Source organism: Agelaius phoeniceus, chromosome Z (assembly GCF_051311805.1).
Source record: "Agelaius phoeniceus isolate bAgePho1 chromosome Z, bAgePho1.hap1, whole genome shotgun sequence".
Taxonomy (NCBI): Eukaryota; Metazoa; Chordata; class Aves; order Passeriformes; family Icteridae; genus Agelaius; species Agelaius phoeniceus.
Window position 1 is genome coordinate 84,850,700 of NC_135303.1, and position 17,816 is coordinate 84,868,515.

Here is a 17,816-nt window from a genome sequence, read left to right on the forward strand (position 1 = left end):
TTTTGCCTTATTTATACAGCTACAGGAGAGGAGGAAGCACAGCAGGCACTGAATACGCACAGCACAGAGTCATGAAAATAAAAGAGCTGAGATTCCAAAAGCCAGTAATTTCTCTATGTGAGATACAGTTGCTAACACAATTGTTGACAAAGCACACAGCAGTCAACAAAACAATTCTGCAGATTCTCCTAGGAGGAAAGAGTTACCTGTTGCCCACAGGATAATGGGCAGAGGTAACCAGTTCATGACTAGAAAGACAACAACTGCGTGTATTAAGGAGAAGGTTCTGCCTTTCCCATGGGGCACAGGGCTCTGGCTCAAAGTAAAGTGACCCTAAAAAGGCACGGGACTTGCAGCAGACATCTTTCAGCACCCGGGTTTAATTAATCTCACTACTACGGTCCAGACATATTTTTGACTTTAATTGATGAAAGTGGATAAGCCAGACAGAGATGAAATGAAATAATATAACTGAAGAACAATGAGGAAATACTTGGTTTAAACAAGATCCATAAAGAGGAAGACTGGAAAAGACAAGATGAACAACTTGTCCTCTACTAACGCGGTGCCTGTGCACATCACACACACCCCACGGAGCACCAAAGGGAGGAGATCACTCCAAGCATTCATGTTTTCCTCTTTGTACAAGGTCATAGGCACTGAACAGACTCTTTACTCATACACAGTGTTAACAATGCCTCAGACAATCACGACATGCTAAATGGAATCTCAGTGCCTCAGCAGGATCAATTGGCTACAGGAAGATGAGACACGTACACACAGAGGTTTCAGAAAGAGATGCTGGTTACAAGGGACAACATGTACAACCTGGAGCTCTCCTCTACCTCCTTCTGCAAAGAAAAAAAAAAAAAACAAGAAGGAGAGGAACAAAAGTTAGTAGACCAGATTTCTGCCATGAGTTCTGTATAGTGATTTTTATAGAAACTGGGGTAAAGGTTTGCCTCAAGTTGATAACACGTTCGTGCAGCAGAGTTTTCCCATGTGCTTCCTGGGACATGCACCAGACAATTAATCTCTAACAGACAACCTCAAGTTAAACTCATCCAATATTATCCATAATTGCACATGCATTAAAATATATGCTTTTGAGAGATCTTTTTAGAGTTACTGTTCCTGTTTCATTAACTGAAAAATTTTAAGTAATCTTAACACAGAATTGGAGCTGCCATTTATCATACAGGAAAAAAAACCTGGATTTATTATAGGGAGGAACAAATTTGTTCCCCTCTCCCCCAGACTGCATCTACTGCCTGCATCCCTGCATTTGAAACATCCCTCTTGCTCCCTTCCTCACTCCCTGTATATTTTGCCCAGTACGAGGAAACTGGCAGCTCCCACGAACACACTTTGCTTTTGCAAATATCATAATGCAGAGAGATATTTTCTGAGTTTATACATCTAGGCAATTTTCCTCTGATCAAAAAAAAAAAAAATCCTGAAGCCTCCTACACGAAATCTCATGTTTATGGATAGGCAATTTCAAGGCTAGTAAAGTTACATGAGAGTCATACTCAAAACTTCCGGTACAGACATGATATTTTTTAAGTCTTCCAATCAGATAATTCTCTATCTGCACAGAAGAATCCTATTACTCATTTGTGTATGAAAGATGGAGGGGAAGGAATATCTTCATGGCAACAGGAGACACTCAAATTGGTTTAAAAGCAAAAATAGTTTTTGAAGTTACTGTCTATATGGGTGTAATTACAGACATGCAATCACTAAGACAGGAAAATAGAGAAGCTATTTTAACTCAATTGCTAAGGAGAAGTCAAATTACTTTAGAAAACAAAGTGCTGGATTTTAGCTAAAATAAAAATCCTGTTCCCCACCTTAAGACATGCTTGCATGGATGCTCACTAGGACAGAAAGTCTCTGGGCCACCCTGCAGGCTTCACCTTTGGAGCTAACAGAGGCAAAATCACAAGCAGCAGGATGCTGCAACCACCAGCGTGGCACAAGGGCTTTGTTTTGGCAATTTGCTCTGTACAGACCAGCTGACCTGGAGAAACTGAGGAAACCTGCAGTCCCTTCCAGACTCAGATGGGAACGTGTTTTGTTTGGCATGGATCCTTCTGACTGTTCTCTGAAGTAACCCTGCCTGTCCTGTTTAATTAAGCAAAACCTTCTCACGCAGACAGACACAATTCCACATTAAGTCATTTGGTTTTGTCCTTCTTTTAACACAGTCACCCCAAGCCCTTCCAACCCATGCCAAATCTCTCCTGACTTGGTCCCTGGGGTGGTTTCAGTGTGTCTCAGGAAGATCCAGGCATCCCTCATTCCTGGGTTCTTAATTCCTTTGCATTTGAACTCTACTCCTTCCTGGCCTCTCCTGTGGAGTCTTGAAGTGCAGAAGACGTGGGAGACCTGGGCTCGTGTCCCCTCTCAGGTCTGCTGTGGCTCTCAGTCACGTCGAGCAGGGAAACCCTGCTTTTAGCCCCCGGCTGGAAAACACTGAGGACAGATGGAGTCTCTGGCAAAGCAACAGCTCAACAGTAGCAAGCTACCAGTGAGCATATGCAAACTACATATTTTTCAAAAGCGTATTCACTCCGCTCATTTGGGGTTGATTTTCCACAGAAAATTCCTTGACACAGGCTAGCACTGCCAAATTTTAAGACCTCAGGGCACTAGAGCTTCTCAAATGTAGGTCAAACTTATTTTTATATAAATACTAGGCAATAAATCTTGCATTAGACTAATTTTTGGATAATTAAAAAAAAAACCACAAAAAATATTTTGGCTTAAAATCCGTATTCATCTTTGATTTCTCAGGCCCATCAAGTTTAAGGCAGTTAGGGACAGTTTCAGGCCAAATGTAAAATTTGGCAAAGCTCTGAGTAACTGCAGACACAGATTTGAAATCTTGTGTCTCACTACAGCACGTGCATTCACAGCTTCATCAATGGTGACTAACTTGGCTAAACCCTGATCACAGAATTCTTTCACAATTTCACTTTTGAGCAGTTACCTTAAATATCATAAAATCTCTAGCATTTCAGGGCTTTACTTTAAACAAATTCAAACTATCATCATCTTCACTTACACTTTTTTTCTTTTTTTTTTTTTTAATTCAAACTTTAAAAGCTTCCTCAGATTTTCAGGGACATTTTCTTTTTTTTTCTTTTGACTTCCAATTAAATACAACAATTATTTATATGCATCTACCAAGTTCCAAGTTCTTTCAGTAATTTGCATCTGTGTTCAACTATAAATAATTTAAACCTTTATGCCAGTGCATCATCTCTGATTCACCAAAACATGCATATTTACCAACACCTTCAAACTTATCTTCCATTCCTTTGCTGGAGGCTGCTGCCAATCACATTTAAGAAAATACCTTGAACTGAACTTTTGAGCAAATGTGACGTTTAGGTTCAGAACCAAAAAACAGCTGCAGAACTGGGTTTTCAGTGGACCTTATCTGAGAACTGAAAAGACTATTAACAACAAATTACATTTTTAAAGTAAGTCAGAAACACTCATCTACAGCTGGGGAAAAAAGCAGATCAACCATATTTCATTGCATTCCAGGTATGATGCTTTTTTGAAAGGAAGAAAATAAAAGCTTGGCTCAAACTTGAGTACATAGAAATAGGACACAGAACTGCAGTTTCTCTTTCTTGAAAAATGCATGCGAAAACGACACTGTTTCAGAGAGTCACAGAATCATAGAATGTTTTGTGTTGGAGACCTTAAAGATCATCTAGTTCTAACTCTTTCCCTGTCTAGCTGTCAGGGTCTGGGCTGCTTTGCTTCCTGGCATCTCCAGGGTTTTCTCCCCAAGGTCCTTCTTTTCTTATCCTTCATACACTTTTTTCCACTATCTTTGACTCCTTCTGTCTCTCAGAGTACATTTCCTACATTGTGACTTCATCACACACTTATTTTTATAGCTTCAACTGCCAAATCTACTATAGATCTATCCTTATGGGAGGGGCACACAAGTACCACCAATTTTTTGTCACATCACTGGATGATGTTCAAGAGAGTTGAACTGGGGAGGACAAGAAATCCCAATTCATCCTGGAGCCAGATCTAAGGTACAAAGCTCAGCTCTGTTCCTCCTTCTCAATTGTTTTGGCTACTTCTTGCCTTGTGAACATGCCTGTGCTGCTCAAACTCTGCTGAGATGAGCAGCCTCCTCTCACATTCAGAAACAGGCTATTTCAGTACTTCTGCTGTACTGTGGCACATGCTAATCCAAACCACTGCCTGTTCTCTCAGGTTCTAAAATTAGGACATATGCCCAGGACTTGAGCACCACACAAACACTACTCAAAAAAAAAGGATCTGTGCCAAGCTCACTAACAAATCCCATCGTTTCCCTCATTAAAAACTTACTGTTTGAGCCAACTCTATACTAAAGACCTTGCATAAAATAATAAAGCAGAGAGTTGATTACCAGCTTTATGATCTGCAAAACTGAGAGGATGACTGGTACAGAAATCAAGTATGGGTTGACAGATAGTTTCTTCACAGTGAAAGCAGAGTCACTGGAAAAGCACTTGGCATTAGATGACTCCTTCAGCAGGGAGAAGAGCCCCCTGATCATTCTGACCAGTTTCCATGATTACAAGAAGAGTGAACTCAGTATCTGATACAAGAAAGTTCACAACAAGATTTTATGTTCACATGAAGATTTCAAGATATAGTTAAAATAACTTCCACTCTTGAAACAAAGCCTCTTTCCTTAACTGTGTAGTGACTCATAGGGATGACACTGAGAAAGCCTTCTCACTGCCTGGAGAGGAAGGGGGAAGATGGACCTACACTTCAACTTTGGGTTCTGTTTTACCAAATCAAGGCTGTCAAAACATGTCCCATCAAAAGATGCCAGTCAGCTCTATCTCCCACAGACTCAGGAAATGAGTTTAGCAACACTGCTCCACCACTGTATCAGCTCACATCTGCTTTGGTCACATATTTCAAAATCTGTGCCGGAAATAAGGGATGTAGTTCCCCAGAAACAAAAATTTTCCATTTCATAGACAAGTTATGGAAACAATACCAAAATACAAGTTTAAACGCTCCAGTTTTTAAACTATTATTAGTAGTAGTATTTATTATTTAAAAGGTCTCTACTAGGATAATATCTAGAAGTGATTAAACACTGAGAACTCCCACTTTGTGACAGAGTCACTTGAAAGTCTAGATCCACTCAACTCTCAAAACTGCAAATCTGGCTACTTATAGCTCAAATGCACACTTTGTTATCACATGTCTTAGCTATTATATTTAACAAGAAACCGAGTCACGAATTATGACGAAAAACCTCAACACCTGCTATTTGGAAGAAGCAGTGCAAATCTTCCTCTCTCAAAGCAAAAAAGAAAAAAAAAAGTTGAAGCTTGCTAACTGGCATTTCAGCATGTTACACAGTAAATTTTAGGGGGTTTTGTCAATACTGTTGTACAGCACACGTACTTGTCTTTGTAACTATTTGCTCACAACTTTTAATAAACTCACAAAATGTTCACAGTTCACCCACAGAATGAAGTGTTGGCCACTGGCTGCACAAATACCAGATTTTGACATCTCCTTAAAAACATTTTTTCGTTTTACCTGAATTTGTCTCCTCAGCAGAATTCCAGTTTCCCTCCTGTGCTAATTCTTTTAAGAGTCTCCTACGCATTTGTCTCTTTTCCCTCAGCACATTTTTGAAATTGTTGATGCATTTGTTCAGGTAGATGGTCTCTGCGCACACCTTGTCAAGGCTCATGGGCCTGCACTCCTTTCCTGGCTCAGGTAGGCAGTTCCCATCTTCTCCAAGCTCCTCAGGAGGTAACTGCTGCCTAGCAGGGATTTCACAGACAGATGATGGCAGCACACTGGAAACAGGAGGCTCATGCGAAACAGAGGAAAGACTGGAAGGAGCAAATTGCATCTGAGCAGATGCTTCACTGTTGACATTTGCGTTTGCCTGGCTCTCAGAGGACTGACTAGGAGGGGTTTCTGCAAAGTAGTCAGAGCTGCCACCCATACCTGAACTGGTCAGCATAAGCGTGTTGTCATCATCCATCTGTAAGCCACTATCATTTTCCAAAAGGATTTCAGAATCACTTGTCTCCAGTTTATGGAACACCACTTGCAGAGCAGACCTGAAGTGGTGAATAGCTTTCCCAAGCTTATTAGTGTAAAACTTCATGTCTACAAGATCAATGTTGTCCCGGGAGTGGTCAAGGAAATACTGGGAATTTTCCAGGACATCCCTAAAGACCTGATCAGTGGGATCTTGATCATTCAGGTCCATTTGGATCATATCTTTCAAGCTGTCACTACTGTCAGCCATTTCATCTGTTGTATGATCATAGCTAATGGTTGTCACCCCACTAGAAACATCTTCTCTTTGAACATCACCTTTCTCTGCACTGGTAAATTTGCAAGAGTTATCATAGTCTGTTTCAATTTCTTCTGTGGTTATCCCCTCATCTTTTTCTAGAAGAGAAGAAGAATTCTCAGTGATGCTTTTAGTGTCAAGCCTCTGCTCACTACCGTTACTTGAAGCACACATCTGGCTTGCATGGCCTGAAGAGTCAGATGAGCAGCAGTGATTCCCATCACCTGATTTAGGTGAATTGGTCACCTGTGGAGGTTCAGCAAGGTCCCTGTCATCTGAAGGCTGCTCACTGCAGCTTACTGTTTGTGCTTCCTTTCCAGCTTCAAGTATCAAGGTGTCCTTCTTGGTCAAGGCTGACTTCTGCACACAATCAGGTCTCTCCCCTGCACACTCTGCTGTCCTAATTGTGCTTTTATACTTAACTTGGCATGAGTCAGTCTGAAGGTGCCCAACTGCATCAGTTCTCTGAGCTTCATCAGGATTCACAGAATTATGATTGTTTTTCTTCAAGCCAGACTGCGAAGAGACTGAATCTGTTTTCTGGCCCCTCTGGCCATTCTGCCTCTTTTGCTCCTCACTGGTAGCAACCCGGACCCCTGAGCTCTGCAGAAGGATAGACTTCTGTAAAATAAAGTCTCTCTGTTCACAACTCACAAGTTTCACAACTGCTGGTCTTGGCATTAATGGCTTGCCTGTACCAATATCTGACCTATAAGCATCTTTTATATACTTACTGCACTGAATCCCATTGAAACAGTGATATTCAGACAAAAGGCTGCAGATAAGATCTACTGTGTTTTCATCATCTTTCTCTGGGATGCCATAAAAATATAACACTGGTTCTTCCTTTTGTACATCCCTTCTTGGCTCTCGAGTACCCTGGGTTTTTCCACCGGAACCACTTTGCAGGCCTTCTATCTCACTCAAGACAGTGTCCACACAGCTGGAGACTTCATCCACAGAGCCTTTTATTAAGGTGAGGTGCTGACGGAGCTCTGCAATCTCTGTCTGGATTCGACTTATTCCCTGTAGCTCTTTAACAATGTAATCAACCACATCAGCTGAGCGGTCTCTTGACTGCCTTCTTCGACTCTTGTATGCAATGGTCTTTTCCTTGGGAAAGCATCCTTGCCTTTCAGCTGCATCCCTCCAGCTCATGGTAATGCTCAGGGAAGAAAGGTCCTGCCCCTCAGACACTCTGCCCTTTATTTCAGAAGAGGTCTGCGTGATACCATCAGAACTTCCCTGCAAGTCCTTCTTGTTCTGCTGAACTGAACATGGTATTTTTACGTAGCCACCCCAGTTCAGTTCCACCTCACCAACACACACTTCACTCACTCCCTTGGAATCATGTCCTCCATCCTGATGAAAGTCCCCTCCAGCCATGGAAAACTCAGTGCTTGGAGAGCTCCTGTTCATTCCACAAACAAACATGTCTGACTCAATCTCCACTGGGGAGAGCTGGCAGCGATGTGCATGGTTTGAATTATCATCTACCTGGCCTTGGAGAAGTCTCTTCATTTTGTCCCGCAGAAACAAATGGAGTTTTTGCTTCCGGAATTGCTTCCTGCCCTGCAGTTTTACAACAGGTTTTCTGTGCAGAAGTGAAAATTCATTTTCTTGCTTTTTCAATCTACTTCTAGCAAACATCATCAGCTGCACCTGTGTTTCTCATAGTGCTACAAGCTGCACAAGCACACATCAATCACTTCTCAATGCACAACTTGCATCCAGTTTTTATTCTGTCATGAGGCAGCTACCAAAAGAGGGGAAAAAAACATTACAGTTTGGTTCAGATAGAAATATCCGAGGTAACTTAAGCAGAAGAATTTAAAAAACCCCAAAAGCTATAACCACCATATACGTAAAATCAGACAGAAAGAGGATGTGCAATTTAAAGTGTACAGACATTGTCTTGGTTTTGGCTACCTACCCAGATCAGGTTCTTATTGGAATAAGTGTTCCTCACTCCCTCTTCTATTGAAGAGAGTGAAAAAAAAAAAAAGGTCAAATTCAAAAAGCAATTCTGTGGTCGTTTTTCTACCAGGTTTGCAAATTATTCTCAAGCTTGAGCTCCTGGCAATTGCGCATTGTGTGATTTAATTACCCCCCAAATGCGGAGTTCTGACATTATAAATTCTATCCTTGCACATTTCCTCTCCTTTCAAGTTCACAATCTTCAACCTTTCTTCAAACCAAAGCAGAAATCAAATTTAACTTGGCGCAGTACCAGCTAGCCCACAGGAATTGCACAAAGTGATGTAAAGTGGCAAGAAGACTGGATGACAGATTTTAGGAGTAAAACCTTTCTGCTATTTTAGTATTTTCATCTTAATATTTTGCTATGAAGCAGTAAAAAAAAAATCCAGAAAATGAACCAAACAAATAAAACCTCAAAGCTTGCAAGCTCCTAAACTAACCTGCAGTTAAATAGGCTACACTCAGCATATGCACAAACAGGCTGAGCTGACAGCATGAAGCTTCTTCATGTCAGTTCTACTCCAGTTCTGGAGATTTTGCAGTTTCTTATTTTCCCCAATTTAAATATCCTCTGTAATGAGCAAAATAAAAAAAAAAACCCCACAATGTTAAATACTTCAAACTTCCATGTGCTTTTACTGCCTTACTTACTAAGCAACATACAACCAGTTTTTCCTCCAAAGAGTAGAGCACACAAGAGACCCACACAGGAACCTCCCGGAGGCAAGGTGAGTGGAGAACACAAATGTATTTGATGATTCAGTGTGGACTTGCTGCCTGAAGCACATATTCTTTCTCATATTCTTGTTTTATTTAAGACTTACAGTAACTTTCTTTCATTTTTATTGTTTCACTTTGTGGGCAGGAAGGGAGAGAGTGTTTTTTGATCTGGAGGAAGCAGCATTGCAAATACCAATCTCTATAATTAGAACTAAATTAATATGCTATAAAAGAGGTTGCATCTGTGCTTCAGGTTTAAGTTTCCTCATCAAGCATCTCAGCTGAACTTCCATACCAAAGGCAATACCTGCCCTTTTGTAGGCTAAACAAATTCTCTGAGATTGATTATCAGCTTCTTTAAAGAAAGTAAGTTTTAATTTTCTAGAATTTTCAGGCCATTGGTCCAGAAAAATTAGTTGGGATTTTTTGGTTGTTTGTTTTTTTGGTTTTTTTTTTAATCTAACTATTTCCTCATAAAACAGGGCTAACATAAGAAATATTTTCTCAGACTCTCTTCTTCCACCACTTACACAGTTTGGCCACTTTCACTTGAGTGGGTAACTGATATTTTAACATAAAAAAATCACTTCTGTATCAGTCGTAAGAAGTGAAGAGAGAAGAATTGCTTGGAGAATCTCCAAGAATTGCTTGGAAAGCAAGCAATCAGATTCAATGGCAGCCAAGAAAAAGAGCTCCACAGTTGTGGCTCCCTAGACATGTTGCTTGAGGGTAGCACACAGAAATGCTAATTTCAAATATTATCCAGCATACTGAACTCCAAGTGCTAGGAGAAGAGCCTACATATGCTTGTGCAAGGTTTCCCTCTGAAAACTCAGTCTTCATCATGTTTCCTTCTGCATGCAGCTTTCAAGGCACCAGAGAGGCATAATGATAACTTCAGTTTTAAAAAAATCAATTCAAGACAGAGCTCGCTCTCCATTCCTTTGTCTGCCACAACACAAAGAGCAACAGCTTTTTACAGAAATCACCTTTTCCTGCTGAACACTTACTTGCAAGATTGCAGCCATTCCAAAGCTGGCAGCTCAGTGCAAACAGTACAATGCTGTCATTTTTATTTATATACAGTATTTGTGGCATATGTATAGGTGTATATATTTGTGTTTATATGTGTGTGTGTGTGTGTGTATACAGAGGAGTATCTACTTCATTGGATTTTCAAAAGCACATCTTTGATTTCATCAAATACCAGCAATACCTTTCCATCTTTCCCCAAGAAGGACAGAAACTGCTTCCTCCAAAGCCGGGAACAAGGCCAGAGCAGAACACATGAACAGCAGCTCTGGCTCAGAGGGAAGCCTTTCTACCTCTCTCTACAGTGGGTGGAAATGAACGGAAATCGCTGTTTACCACCAAAGATCAAATCACTGCCCACTGAGTGGAATGCCAAGAATCAAGTAATAGAATCGCCCTCTTTGTCCCTCTCCTGCAGGCTTCCACTCTCCATTCCCCACCCCAAGCCCACGCTCAGACCTGAAGCTCAGAGCATTCACTCATTCTGTGGGCTGGTCCCAAAGTGTCTCTGCACCTCCTGCCACATCCTCTCCTCCTCCTCTCCACCCAGGGCTGTGTGCATGCTCCTGTCCCCTGCCACACTCCAGAGTAGGGGCTCTGCAACTTGTCTCATATAAAGATCCCTTATTTCTCTTGTGTTGTCTTGTGTGTTAGAGCCATGCTTTTTTGTAGCACAGACATGTGAAGCGACAATAAAAGTTAATCTAGGTTCACTCAGGAAAAAAACCCAAAATTTAATCTAGATGCAAATCCCTGCTGAAGTCTTTTTCCCTTCCAGAATCACTCCAGGAGTCACATTAACAAGAAATCAAGTCTTTTAGAAAATAGTATTTGGATCCTGGTGTTCTGCCAGATGTTGCAAGCCTTCACGGACTACACACGGCTTATTCTGACTGCCTTGTTAGCAGGCATTTCCTACCAGGAGAATTCCATGCTCAGTTCAGTACAGCTCTCTCTGGACGTGCTAGAGAGCAGCATGCACAGGCACCCACTTCTATGTTCCCCAACTTCCCAAAACAGAGCCAACCTCAAGCTCAACATGAGGAATACACTGCTGCTTTACTTGGGGATGTTTGGGTTATTTTGTTATTCCCATGAAGACAATGCTGACATATTAGGATTTTAGAGGGGGAAATAGGTGAGCTACCACAAACACTTGCACATCTCATTACCTTGCCACTGGACACACTTCTGAAATAGCCTTGTAACACATGAACAACAGATACTTTTCCTCCTGACATACAGATTTGCCATGACAACAGGAGTAAAAGCATGTCATGCCAGCATCCACGAATAAGAAAAAAGAACACGAGAAATCCCATGAAGGAATAAAATCCAATTATGTTATCTCTCCTGATCAGCTGGGGATCAGCTGTGTTTTATGCTTACAGCATAAAACAGAGAGTGAGGCTCTCATCAGGGAGAGGGGAGGTGACTGCAACCCCCTCTGAGCAGCATGCTCAGTTCTGTGAGACACTGGACTAGCATGGTTCAAAACAAAGGCCACATTGTGTGCCTTCAGCACTGCCCCACACTGCAGCGGGCTGGCTGGGTGAGAAAAAAAGGGGTGAGAGCACAATAACTCTGCTAAAGTGTGGTATGTTTATCTTAGAGAATCACAGATTTGTTTATGTTGGAAAAGATCTTTAAGGTCATAAAATCCAACAATTTACTCAGCATTGCCAGGGTGACTACTAAGCCATGTACCTGAGTGCCACATCTACATGTCTTTGAAATATGTCCAGGGATAGTGACTACACCACTCCCATGGGCAGCTCATCCCAATGTCTGACACCCCTTGTTAATGGCTATCTGGTTTTCATCACACTAAGGTTAATACTGAGATACCTTTAGCCCACAGTGTCATGTTAGAAGGTGCTGGTACCTCAGGGTACATGAGGTGTTCAAGGAACCCAGCAAAGAGATATAAAAACAATTAACTATAATCAGAAAAACATTTCACAGCAGCCTTTCCGGCTATTGACTCATGCTACTGAGTGAAATCTTTTTGATTAGATTATATTTGCAGTATCATCCACACAAAGTGGTATTGCATTACCTGTACTAGTAATTACACTTGGAAAAGCAACAATAAATAAGACAGCTGATAAACAGTCTTGCTATTTTATAAAGTGCCATTTAAACATGAAGAATACCAATAACTAAAATGCAGGACGTTGTGAGGAAAAAGATTTTGGCATTTAAAAGAGAAAGAAATCATGGCTAAGGCTGCCATAGCAACATCGCCCCAGCACTCAGCATGCTGAAACATTGACTCTTCCTGAGAATATTACAGCATTTTTAAACACAATAATTGCTGAAAGAATCCTAACAAGGCTTGACAGAGATATGAGGAGTTATCATCAGTTTTGCTGTTTGACTTCTGGAGATGAGCCTGCAATTTTCTAATTAATATCATTAGATTTAATTTTGGGTTGGATCATACCTGAACATGGCATTATTGCTTTGCTGCTGAGAATGTATCTTTCTTCAAACCTTCTTCTGATAATTAACAAAAATTCTAACTTTTGAGTCCTAGCATGGATGATCAGATCAACAAGGTACTGAGCTGAGCAATCCTGGGCAAAAAGCAGCAGAGCTGGAGAACAAAACATACTGTTGAGAAACATCTTCACCCCAGGACATAGAGGCTGAGAGTAATGTGCAGAAGAGACACATGGAACTCCACAGTAGATTGAAGAGTAAATACATTCATGCCATTGAAAAGACAGCAGTTACAAAAGGATGACAATAATTTTACATAAAACAATATGAGGAAAAGAACTATTACCCACCTCCTAGGGTTACCTACTTGATTACCCTTTCACAGTCCCTCTGCTGCCAAGCCTCAACGCTTCCTGTTCAGGAATTACTGCTCTAGCTGCAAAACCACATCCCAGACCTATCTGTAGAACTTCCTTAAGTTTTTAAACACTTCCAAATATATTTTATAGGTTGTATTGGTACCTACAACATTTATTTCAATACAGCTAAGCAAAAACTATGACAAATCTAACCCACAAGATTTCAATGCAATGACAGCCAGCCTTCACACCTGACACATTTCAGAAAAAAAAAAACACTTAAAACCTTTCCAGAGCAGTTTGATAGAAATGACAAAAGGTTAGGTGAGGTCAATCAGTCATCCTCAGGGTGGAAAACTGATCCAGGGAACACTGCATATAACACAGTTCTGCACCTCCCACAGCATAGTTATTTCTCACCTTTTACACAAGGCCTGCTGACCAAGGGAAAAAAAAAACTACATCTGAATAATACTTTGCCACACCAGCAAATTATCAGGGTAGCTAGTAAGTAAAGGAACAGTAAAAAAATCACAAACTATGAGGGTAAAACACCCACGGAAGTGTTTTGGGTTCATGGCATTCACCAATACAAAAACTTCTGTTGCAAAACAGCATAAAATTAAACCAATGTAATAGAAGAGTATCACTGTGTAGTAGATTGAAGAGATAGCACTTTCTGCCTTAACTCCTTAACACCCTCTTAAAAATTTAGGGGACACCCCAGAAGTTAAGTGTGTCTCAGCTTTCTGTAAAATGGGGACTAATGTCTGTCATCCAGACAGCATCCCTTCTGTGAGCACAGATGGAGTGGGACTGAGACATCCACACTTTAAGTCCAGCTGCCTTGGGAACCCCTGGAGGGCACCTCAGCACCAGGCAGTCCTTCCATTCCTCAGTGCCTCAATGTGCTCATTCCCTCTGCACCCTTCTATCCCAGCTTTTCCTGCAGGCTGGAGGCAGCAGTGCCTGGCACAGCGATGCATCGCCTGAAGTAACAAATGAGGTCTGTCACCACCTGGCAGCCAGGAAAAGGCGGCATCCGGAGACAGAAATAGGGGTTGTCCCCAAGCACAGAGGGAGGCACAGGCTGCAAGCTGCCGACCACAGCAGTGCAAAGGCTCATGCCTGGTGAGCAGAAAGCTAACTCAGAGGCACCCACCAAGCTCTGAGACAAGCCTGTGCTGAGGAAAAGGCAAAAGAACAGACATCACAGCTGCTTCTGTCTATCTTATGTAAAAGTTACTTCACTTCTTTCCAGCAAATATGAAACCTGAGCAGCAGCTATCAGCAGTTTAAGAGCAAATGGGGAAATAGTTAAGTTCAGCAGTACCCTGAACTGAGTAGTTCCAGAGCATGGGGGTTCTGTACACAGCTGAATCCATCAGTAGATGGCTTGTCCATGACAACCTAAAGCATTAATTGTTCCTTAAAACAGATTTATCCCAAATCAGGACCCTAAGAACAAAGCATTATATTGAACATATGGGGCAGGATCAAGGAGCAACTTCTTGTTTAAAGGAAAAAGCCCAACAACTGAAACAAAATTATCAGGGCATGCTGACAAGTTGGCTGGCCATGGGATGAAAACTCTAGAAATGTCTTCCAGATTTTGGGGAAAGGTCTCTGATTATTCAGCTACCTCTAACCAGAAAGAAAACAGACAACACTGACAGTACAAACAGAGTACCTCTGACTTAAATGAGGTTTGCAGGCACTGTTATGAAAATGCTGAATGATGCTAAAAGCTCTGCCTAGACTAACAGAAACAGAATGTGCTGTGCCTCTCCTCTACTTGCAATCCAACTTACAGCCCAATGCTGAACTACTGCTGGACCAACAGTGTGAATTCTCCAAGTCCTGCATTTCTGACAAGAACCACCATGAACCACTCATCAGTAAGGATTTTCTCAAAACTCTGATGACTCACTGATGATGTTTGGAGCTGGTTTTTCAGGTGACAGTGCCTCAGCTCACAGGGACATTCAGGCAGGGGAGGGACAGACAGCACTCACCAGTACAGGGTGATACCCTACTTCTATTGTCAGGGCAGAGAAAACACAGCCCTGGTACAGACTGGTTCTACACAATCTTACTCACTGATTCTGACCTGTTCTGCACTCCCTTAGGACAGACACTTGGCAGTGTTCAGCCAGGCTTGATGAAGGTACCATATGCAGCAAATGGAATAATTAGGGTTTTACAGCTCATGATATTAAAACGTAGCACGTGGCAACTAAAATCCTCCTGGGCTAAAAATGCAGCTTTACTTCTATAAGCGCTCTCCTTTTCATCTCAGGGACTGAGGACCTTAGCATTCTGTATTAAGTCTTTAGGTTTATCCCCAAAAGGCTTGCTCCATTAGCAAAAGAAACCTGCCCATATAAATGGAAAGAAAACTGAAAAGATATCTGAAAACAGTCACACCATCTGCTCTGATTCACGAGCTTGTACAGCATCCTCATTGCTCCTGCATGCCAGTCATTCCATCTCATCAACTCATAAGCTTCTCAGCACAAGAAATCAGGCCAATGACAAATACTCTGTGTTAAAAAAAACCCCTTTCTTAAGTGACATTTAAGTAAGAATCAAACCAGTAATTCATTACTTCAAGTTATTTGCTTCTCAAATTATCAAATTTAAATTATCCCCAAGCTCCTTTCCCTTTTACTCTTCTTCCCACAGTGATTTCGATGTCAAATTCCAGCTGAGATACAAACCCTCCTTACAGAGAAGTATGAGAAGTAAACAGACACAACCTCAATTCCACCAGTCATAAGAAATCTACAATTAGTGTCTAATGGGTGAAAACAAAAACTAAGAAAGAGAGCATACAAATGAACAACCTAAGTGTAAATTGTTTTACAAAGCACATTTTTCAATTCAGTCAGCTTCCAATGGAGCTATTGTATTGCTAAAGTAAACACACACACATGCACACAGAGAGCTCACTCTAAAAATAAAGAGCAATTCTCCTTGGTTGCTGCCTACTTGCAGTTTATACCCAGGCACCTCATTTGTTCCCATCTTTCACTTACCTTGCTGCTTCAAAATAAAACAAAAGATTAAAATGTAAAGGTAATGTATAGAATTAATACAAAACTACAGAATACAACAGCTTGCTCTCATAGAAAATACAAGTCCTGAAGGATTCCTAATGTTGTTAAAGGTTCACCGGATAATGAACTTTCACTATGGAGATTATCAACATATTGTTGGTGTCCCATCTGAGGTATCAGGGAAAGCAATGTTAAAGGCACCGAGAGTTTCCCGTTCCACAGCAGCACTAGGATGAGAAATCACGTAAAGTTGAAGGCATGTTGAAAGGAATAAAAAATGCAAACAGCTACTAAAAAATCCAAAAAGCAAAAACCAGCAGAAGCTAATGATTGCAAAAGCTAAAAATGCAGAAATCCTTTTGGTTTCCAGGAGCATCCCTCAACAGAAATTCTTTAGTTCCCCACCACAGTGCATCTTTTCCCTTTCTCAGGCTGTACCAAGTACAGTTAAAACTTCATCCTTCTCTTCAGATGTGACTCAACAGAAAATATTGTACTTCAGAGGCAGAGAGAAAGCTGTGCAGCTACTTTACTCCTCCTCGTCAGCTGCCTACTGCCTAGCTCCTCACACACGCAGCCTCCCCGCTTCACTCCTCGCCTCAAAATGATTCTCCACTTTATTATCCATTCAGAAGGAAATACGAACTGATGGAGCCAATCTGACTAAAGACAAAACGCACTCCTTTGGCATTACGAGAGCAGGCAGCGCAGCGCAGCGAGCGGATCTCTGCTGGAAAAGCGCTCTGGCATCCAGCGGGACTGTGGAGAAGGGGGGCTGGGGGAAAAAGCCCAGGACTCAACATAATTAATCAGCTCCAAGAAGATTTTTTTGCCCAGCTCTGAGATGGAGGTTTATTTTTATCTCTCCTGTTCACCCCCTGACTAACCCACAAGATTCAGCTATGCCCTTGCTGAAATGAATCCAGTTTCCAAGGAAGACTAGTACCAGCTCCGCTACAAGTGTGGGGGTTTGAACACCCGTTGATCTCTCATTTCCCAAAAATAAAAGTCACATTGTTACATAAAAGAATGACTGCAGAAGTGTTGTGCACAGAATCAGATCCACTCACGTTGTACTGACACTTCTCTCCTGGGAGTGAGCAGCAGCAGGCACTCATCCTGCAAGAAGTGCCTGAATTAAAGGCACCATTTATCTGCCCCACAACCTGTTCCAGAGGCATCCAACAAATTGCCACTGAGAAAACCTCGCTGGCCAGTTGATCCAAGTTCACATTCCCCTTTCCATAAATGCTCCCTTTATGCTCTCCCCCCTCTTTGTGCACCCAACACAAACACCCACCTCCTTCCCGAATACTGTTTCTCTGCCTCTAGCATCAAAGGCACTGTGTGAGTGCTGGTGTTGCTCAAGAACAACTCACTGCATCTTTCAGAACAGTGTCTTTTCACAGTGTGGGGTGGGATTTTGAAGAGGCCTATATGACTTAGCTGTGGAAATGCCACTATCCTCCCATCTGTTCAATTACCTCCTACCTTCTCATGAGCCAGCCTTGCTGTGAACGATACTTCCCCTTCAATATCTTACCTACACCAATATCAAGTTTTATTCACCACTTCTTCCATAAGCATCACTGTGCTCCCTTCCTGCCCTCACCAGGGGCAGTGCAATATCCAATGCAGGAGAATATCCAATGCAGTGTATATTCTCCTGGCACTTTCAACCCTCTGCTCCCACAGCTCCATCCCAGTACCTTGCTGTAGCGCCAGCTGGTAGCAGCCAGGCTAGTGTCCCAGCTCATTTGTTTGTTTTGGGTAACAAGTTTCACGTATAACTAATGTCACAGTTCACAATACTTTGTCTCAGCAGCACCACTGGTGAACTGTACCCCTGTTCTTTCC

The 17,816-nt window shown here is 41.8% G+C and overlaps 1 protein-coding gene across 12 annotated transcripts in view; it reads right to left on the bottom strand.

Moving 5' to 3' along the window:
• The window catches only part of UNC13B (unc-13 homolog B), a 207,700-nt gene that overhangs the window by 90,738 nt on the left and 99,146 nt on the right, over positions 1-17,816 (bottom strand). The window contains exons 1-5 of one of the 12 annotated variants that reach the window (XM_077171825.1): positions 15,939-16,893; positions 12,543-12,695; positions 8,785-8,915; positions 5,590-8,120; positions 778-851 (exon numbers count right to left, since the gene is read on the bottom strand). The exons of 5 other annotated variants lie outside the window; for them this stretch is intronic. In XM_077171825.1, coding sequence (XP_077027940.1) covers positions 778-851; positions 5,590-8,017 — 2,502 coding nt within the window. In that variant the 5' untranslated portion in view covers positions 8,018-8,120; positions 8,785-8,915; positions 12,543-12,695; positions 15,939-16,893. Of the gene's footprint in view, positions 1-777; positions 852-5,589; positions 8,121-8,784; positions 12,491-12,542; positions 12,696-15,938; positions 16,895-17,816 lie in introns of those variants that run through there. 6 more of the 12 variants (XM_077171824.1, XM_077171828.1, XM_077171830.1 and 3 more) reach the window with 6 other exon arrangements.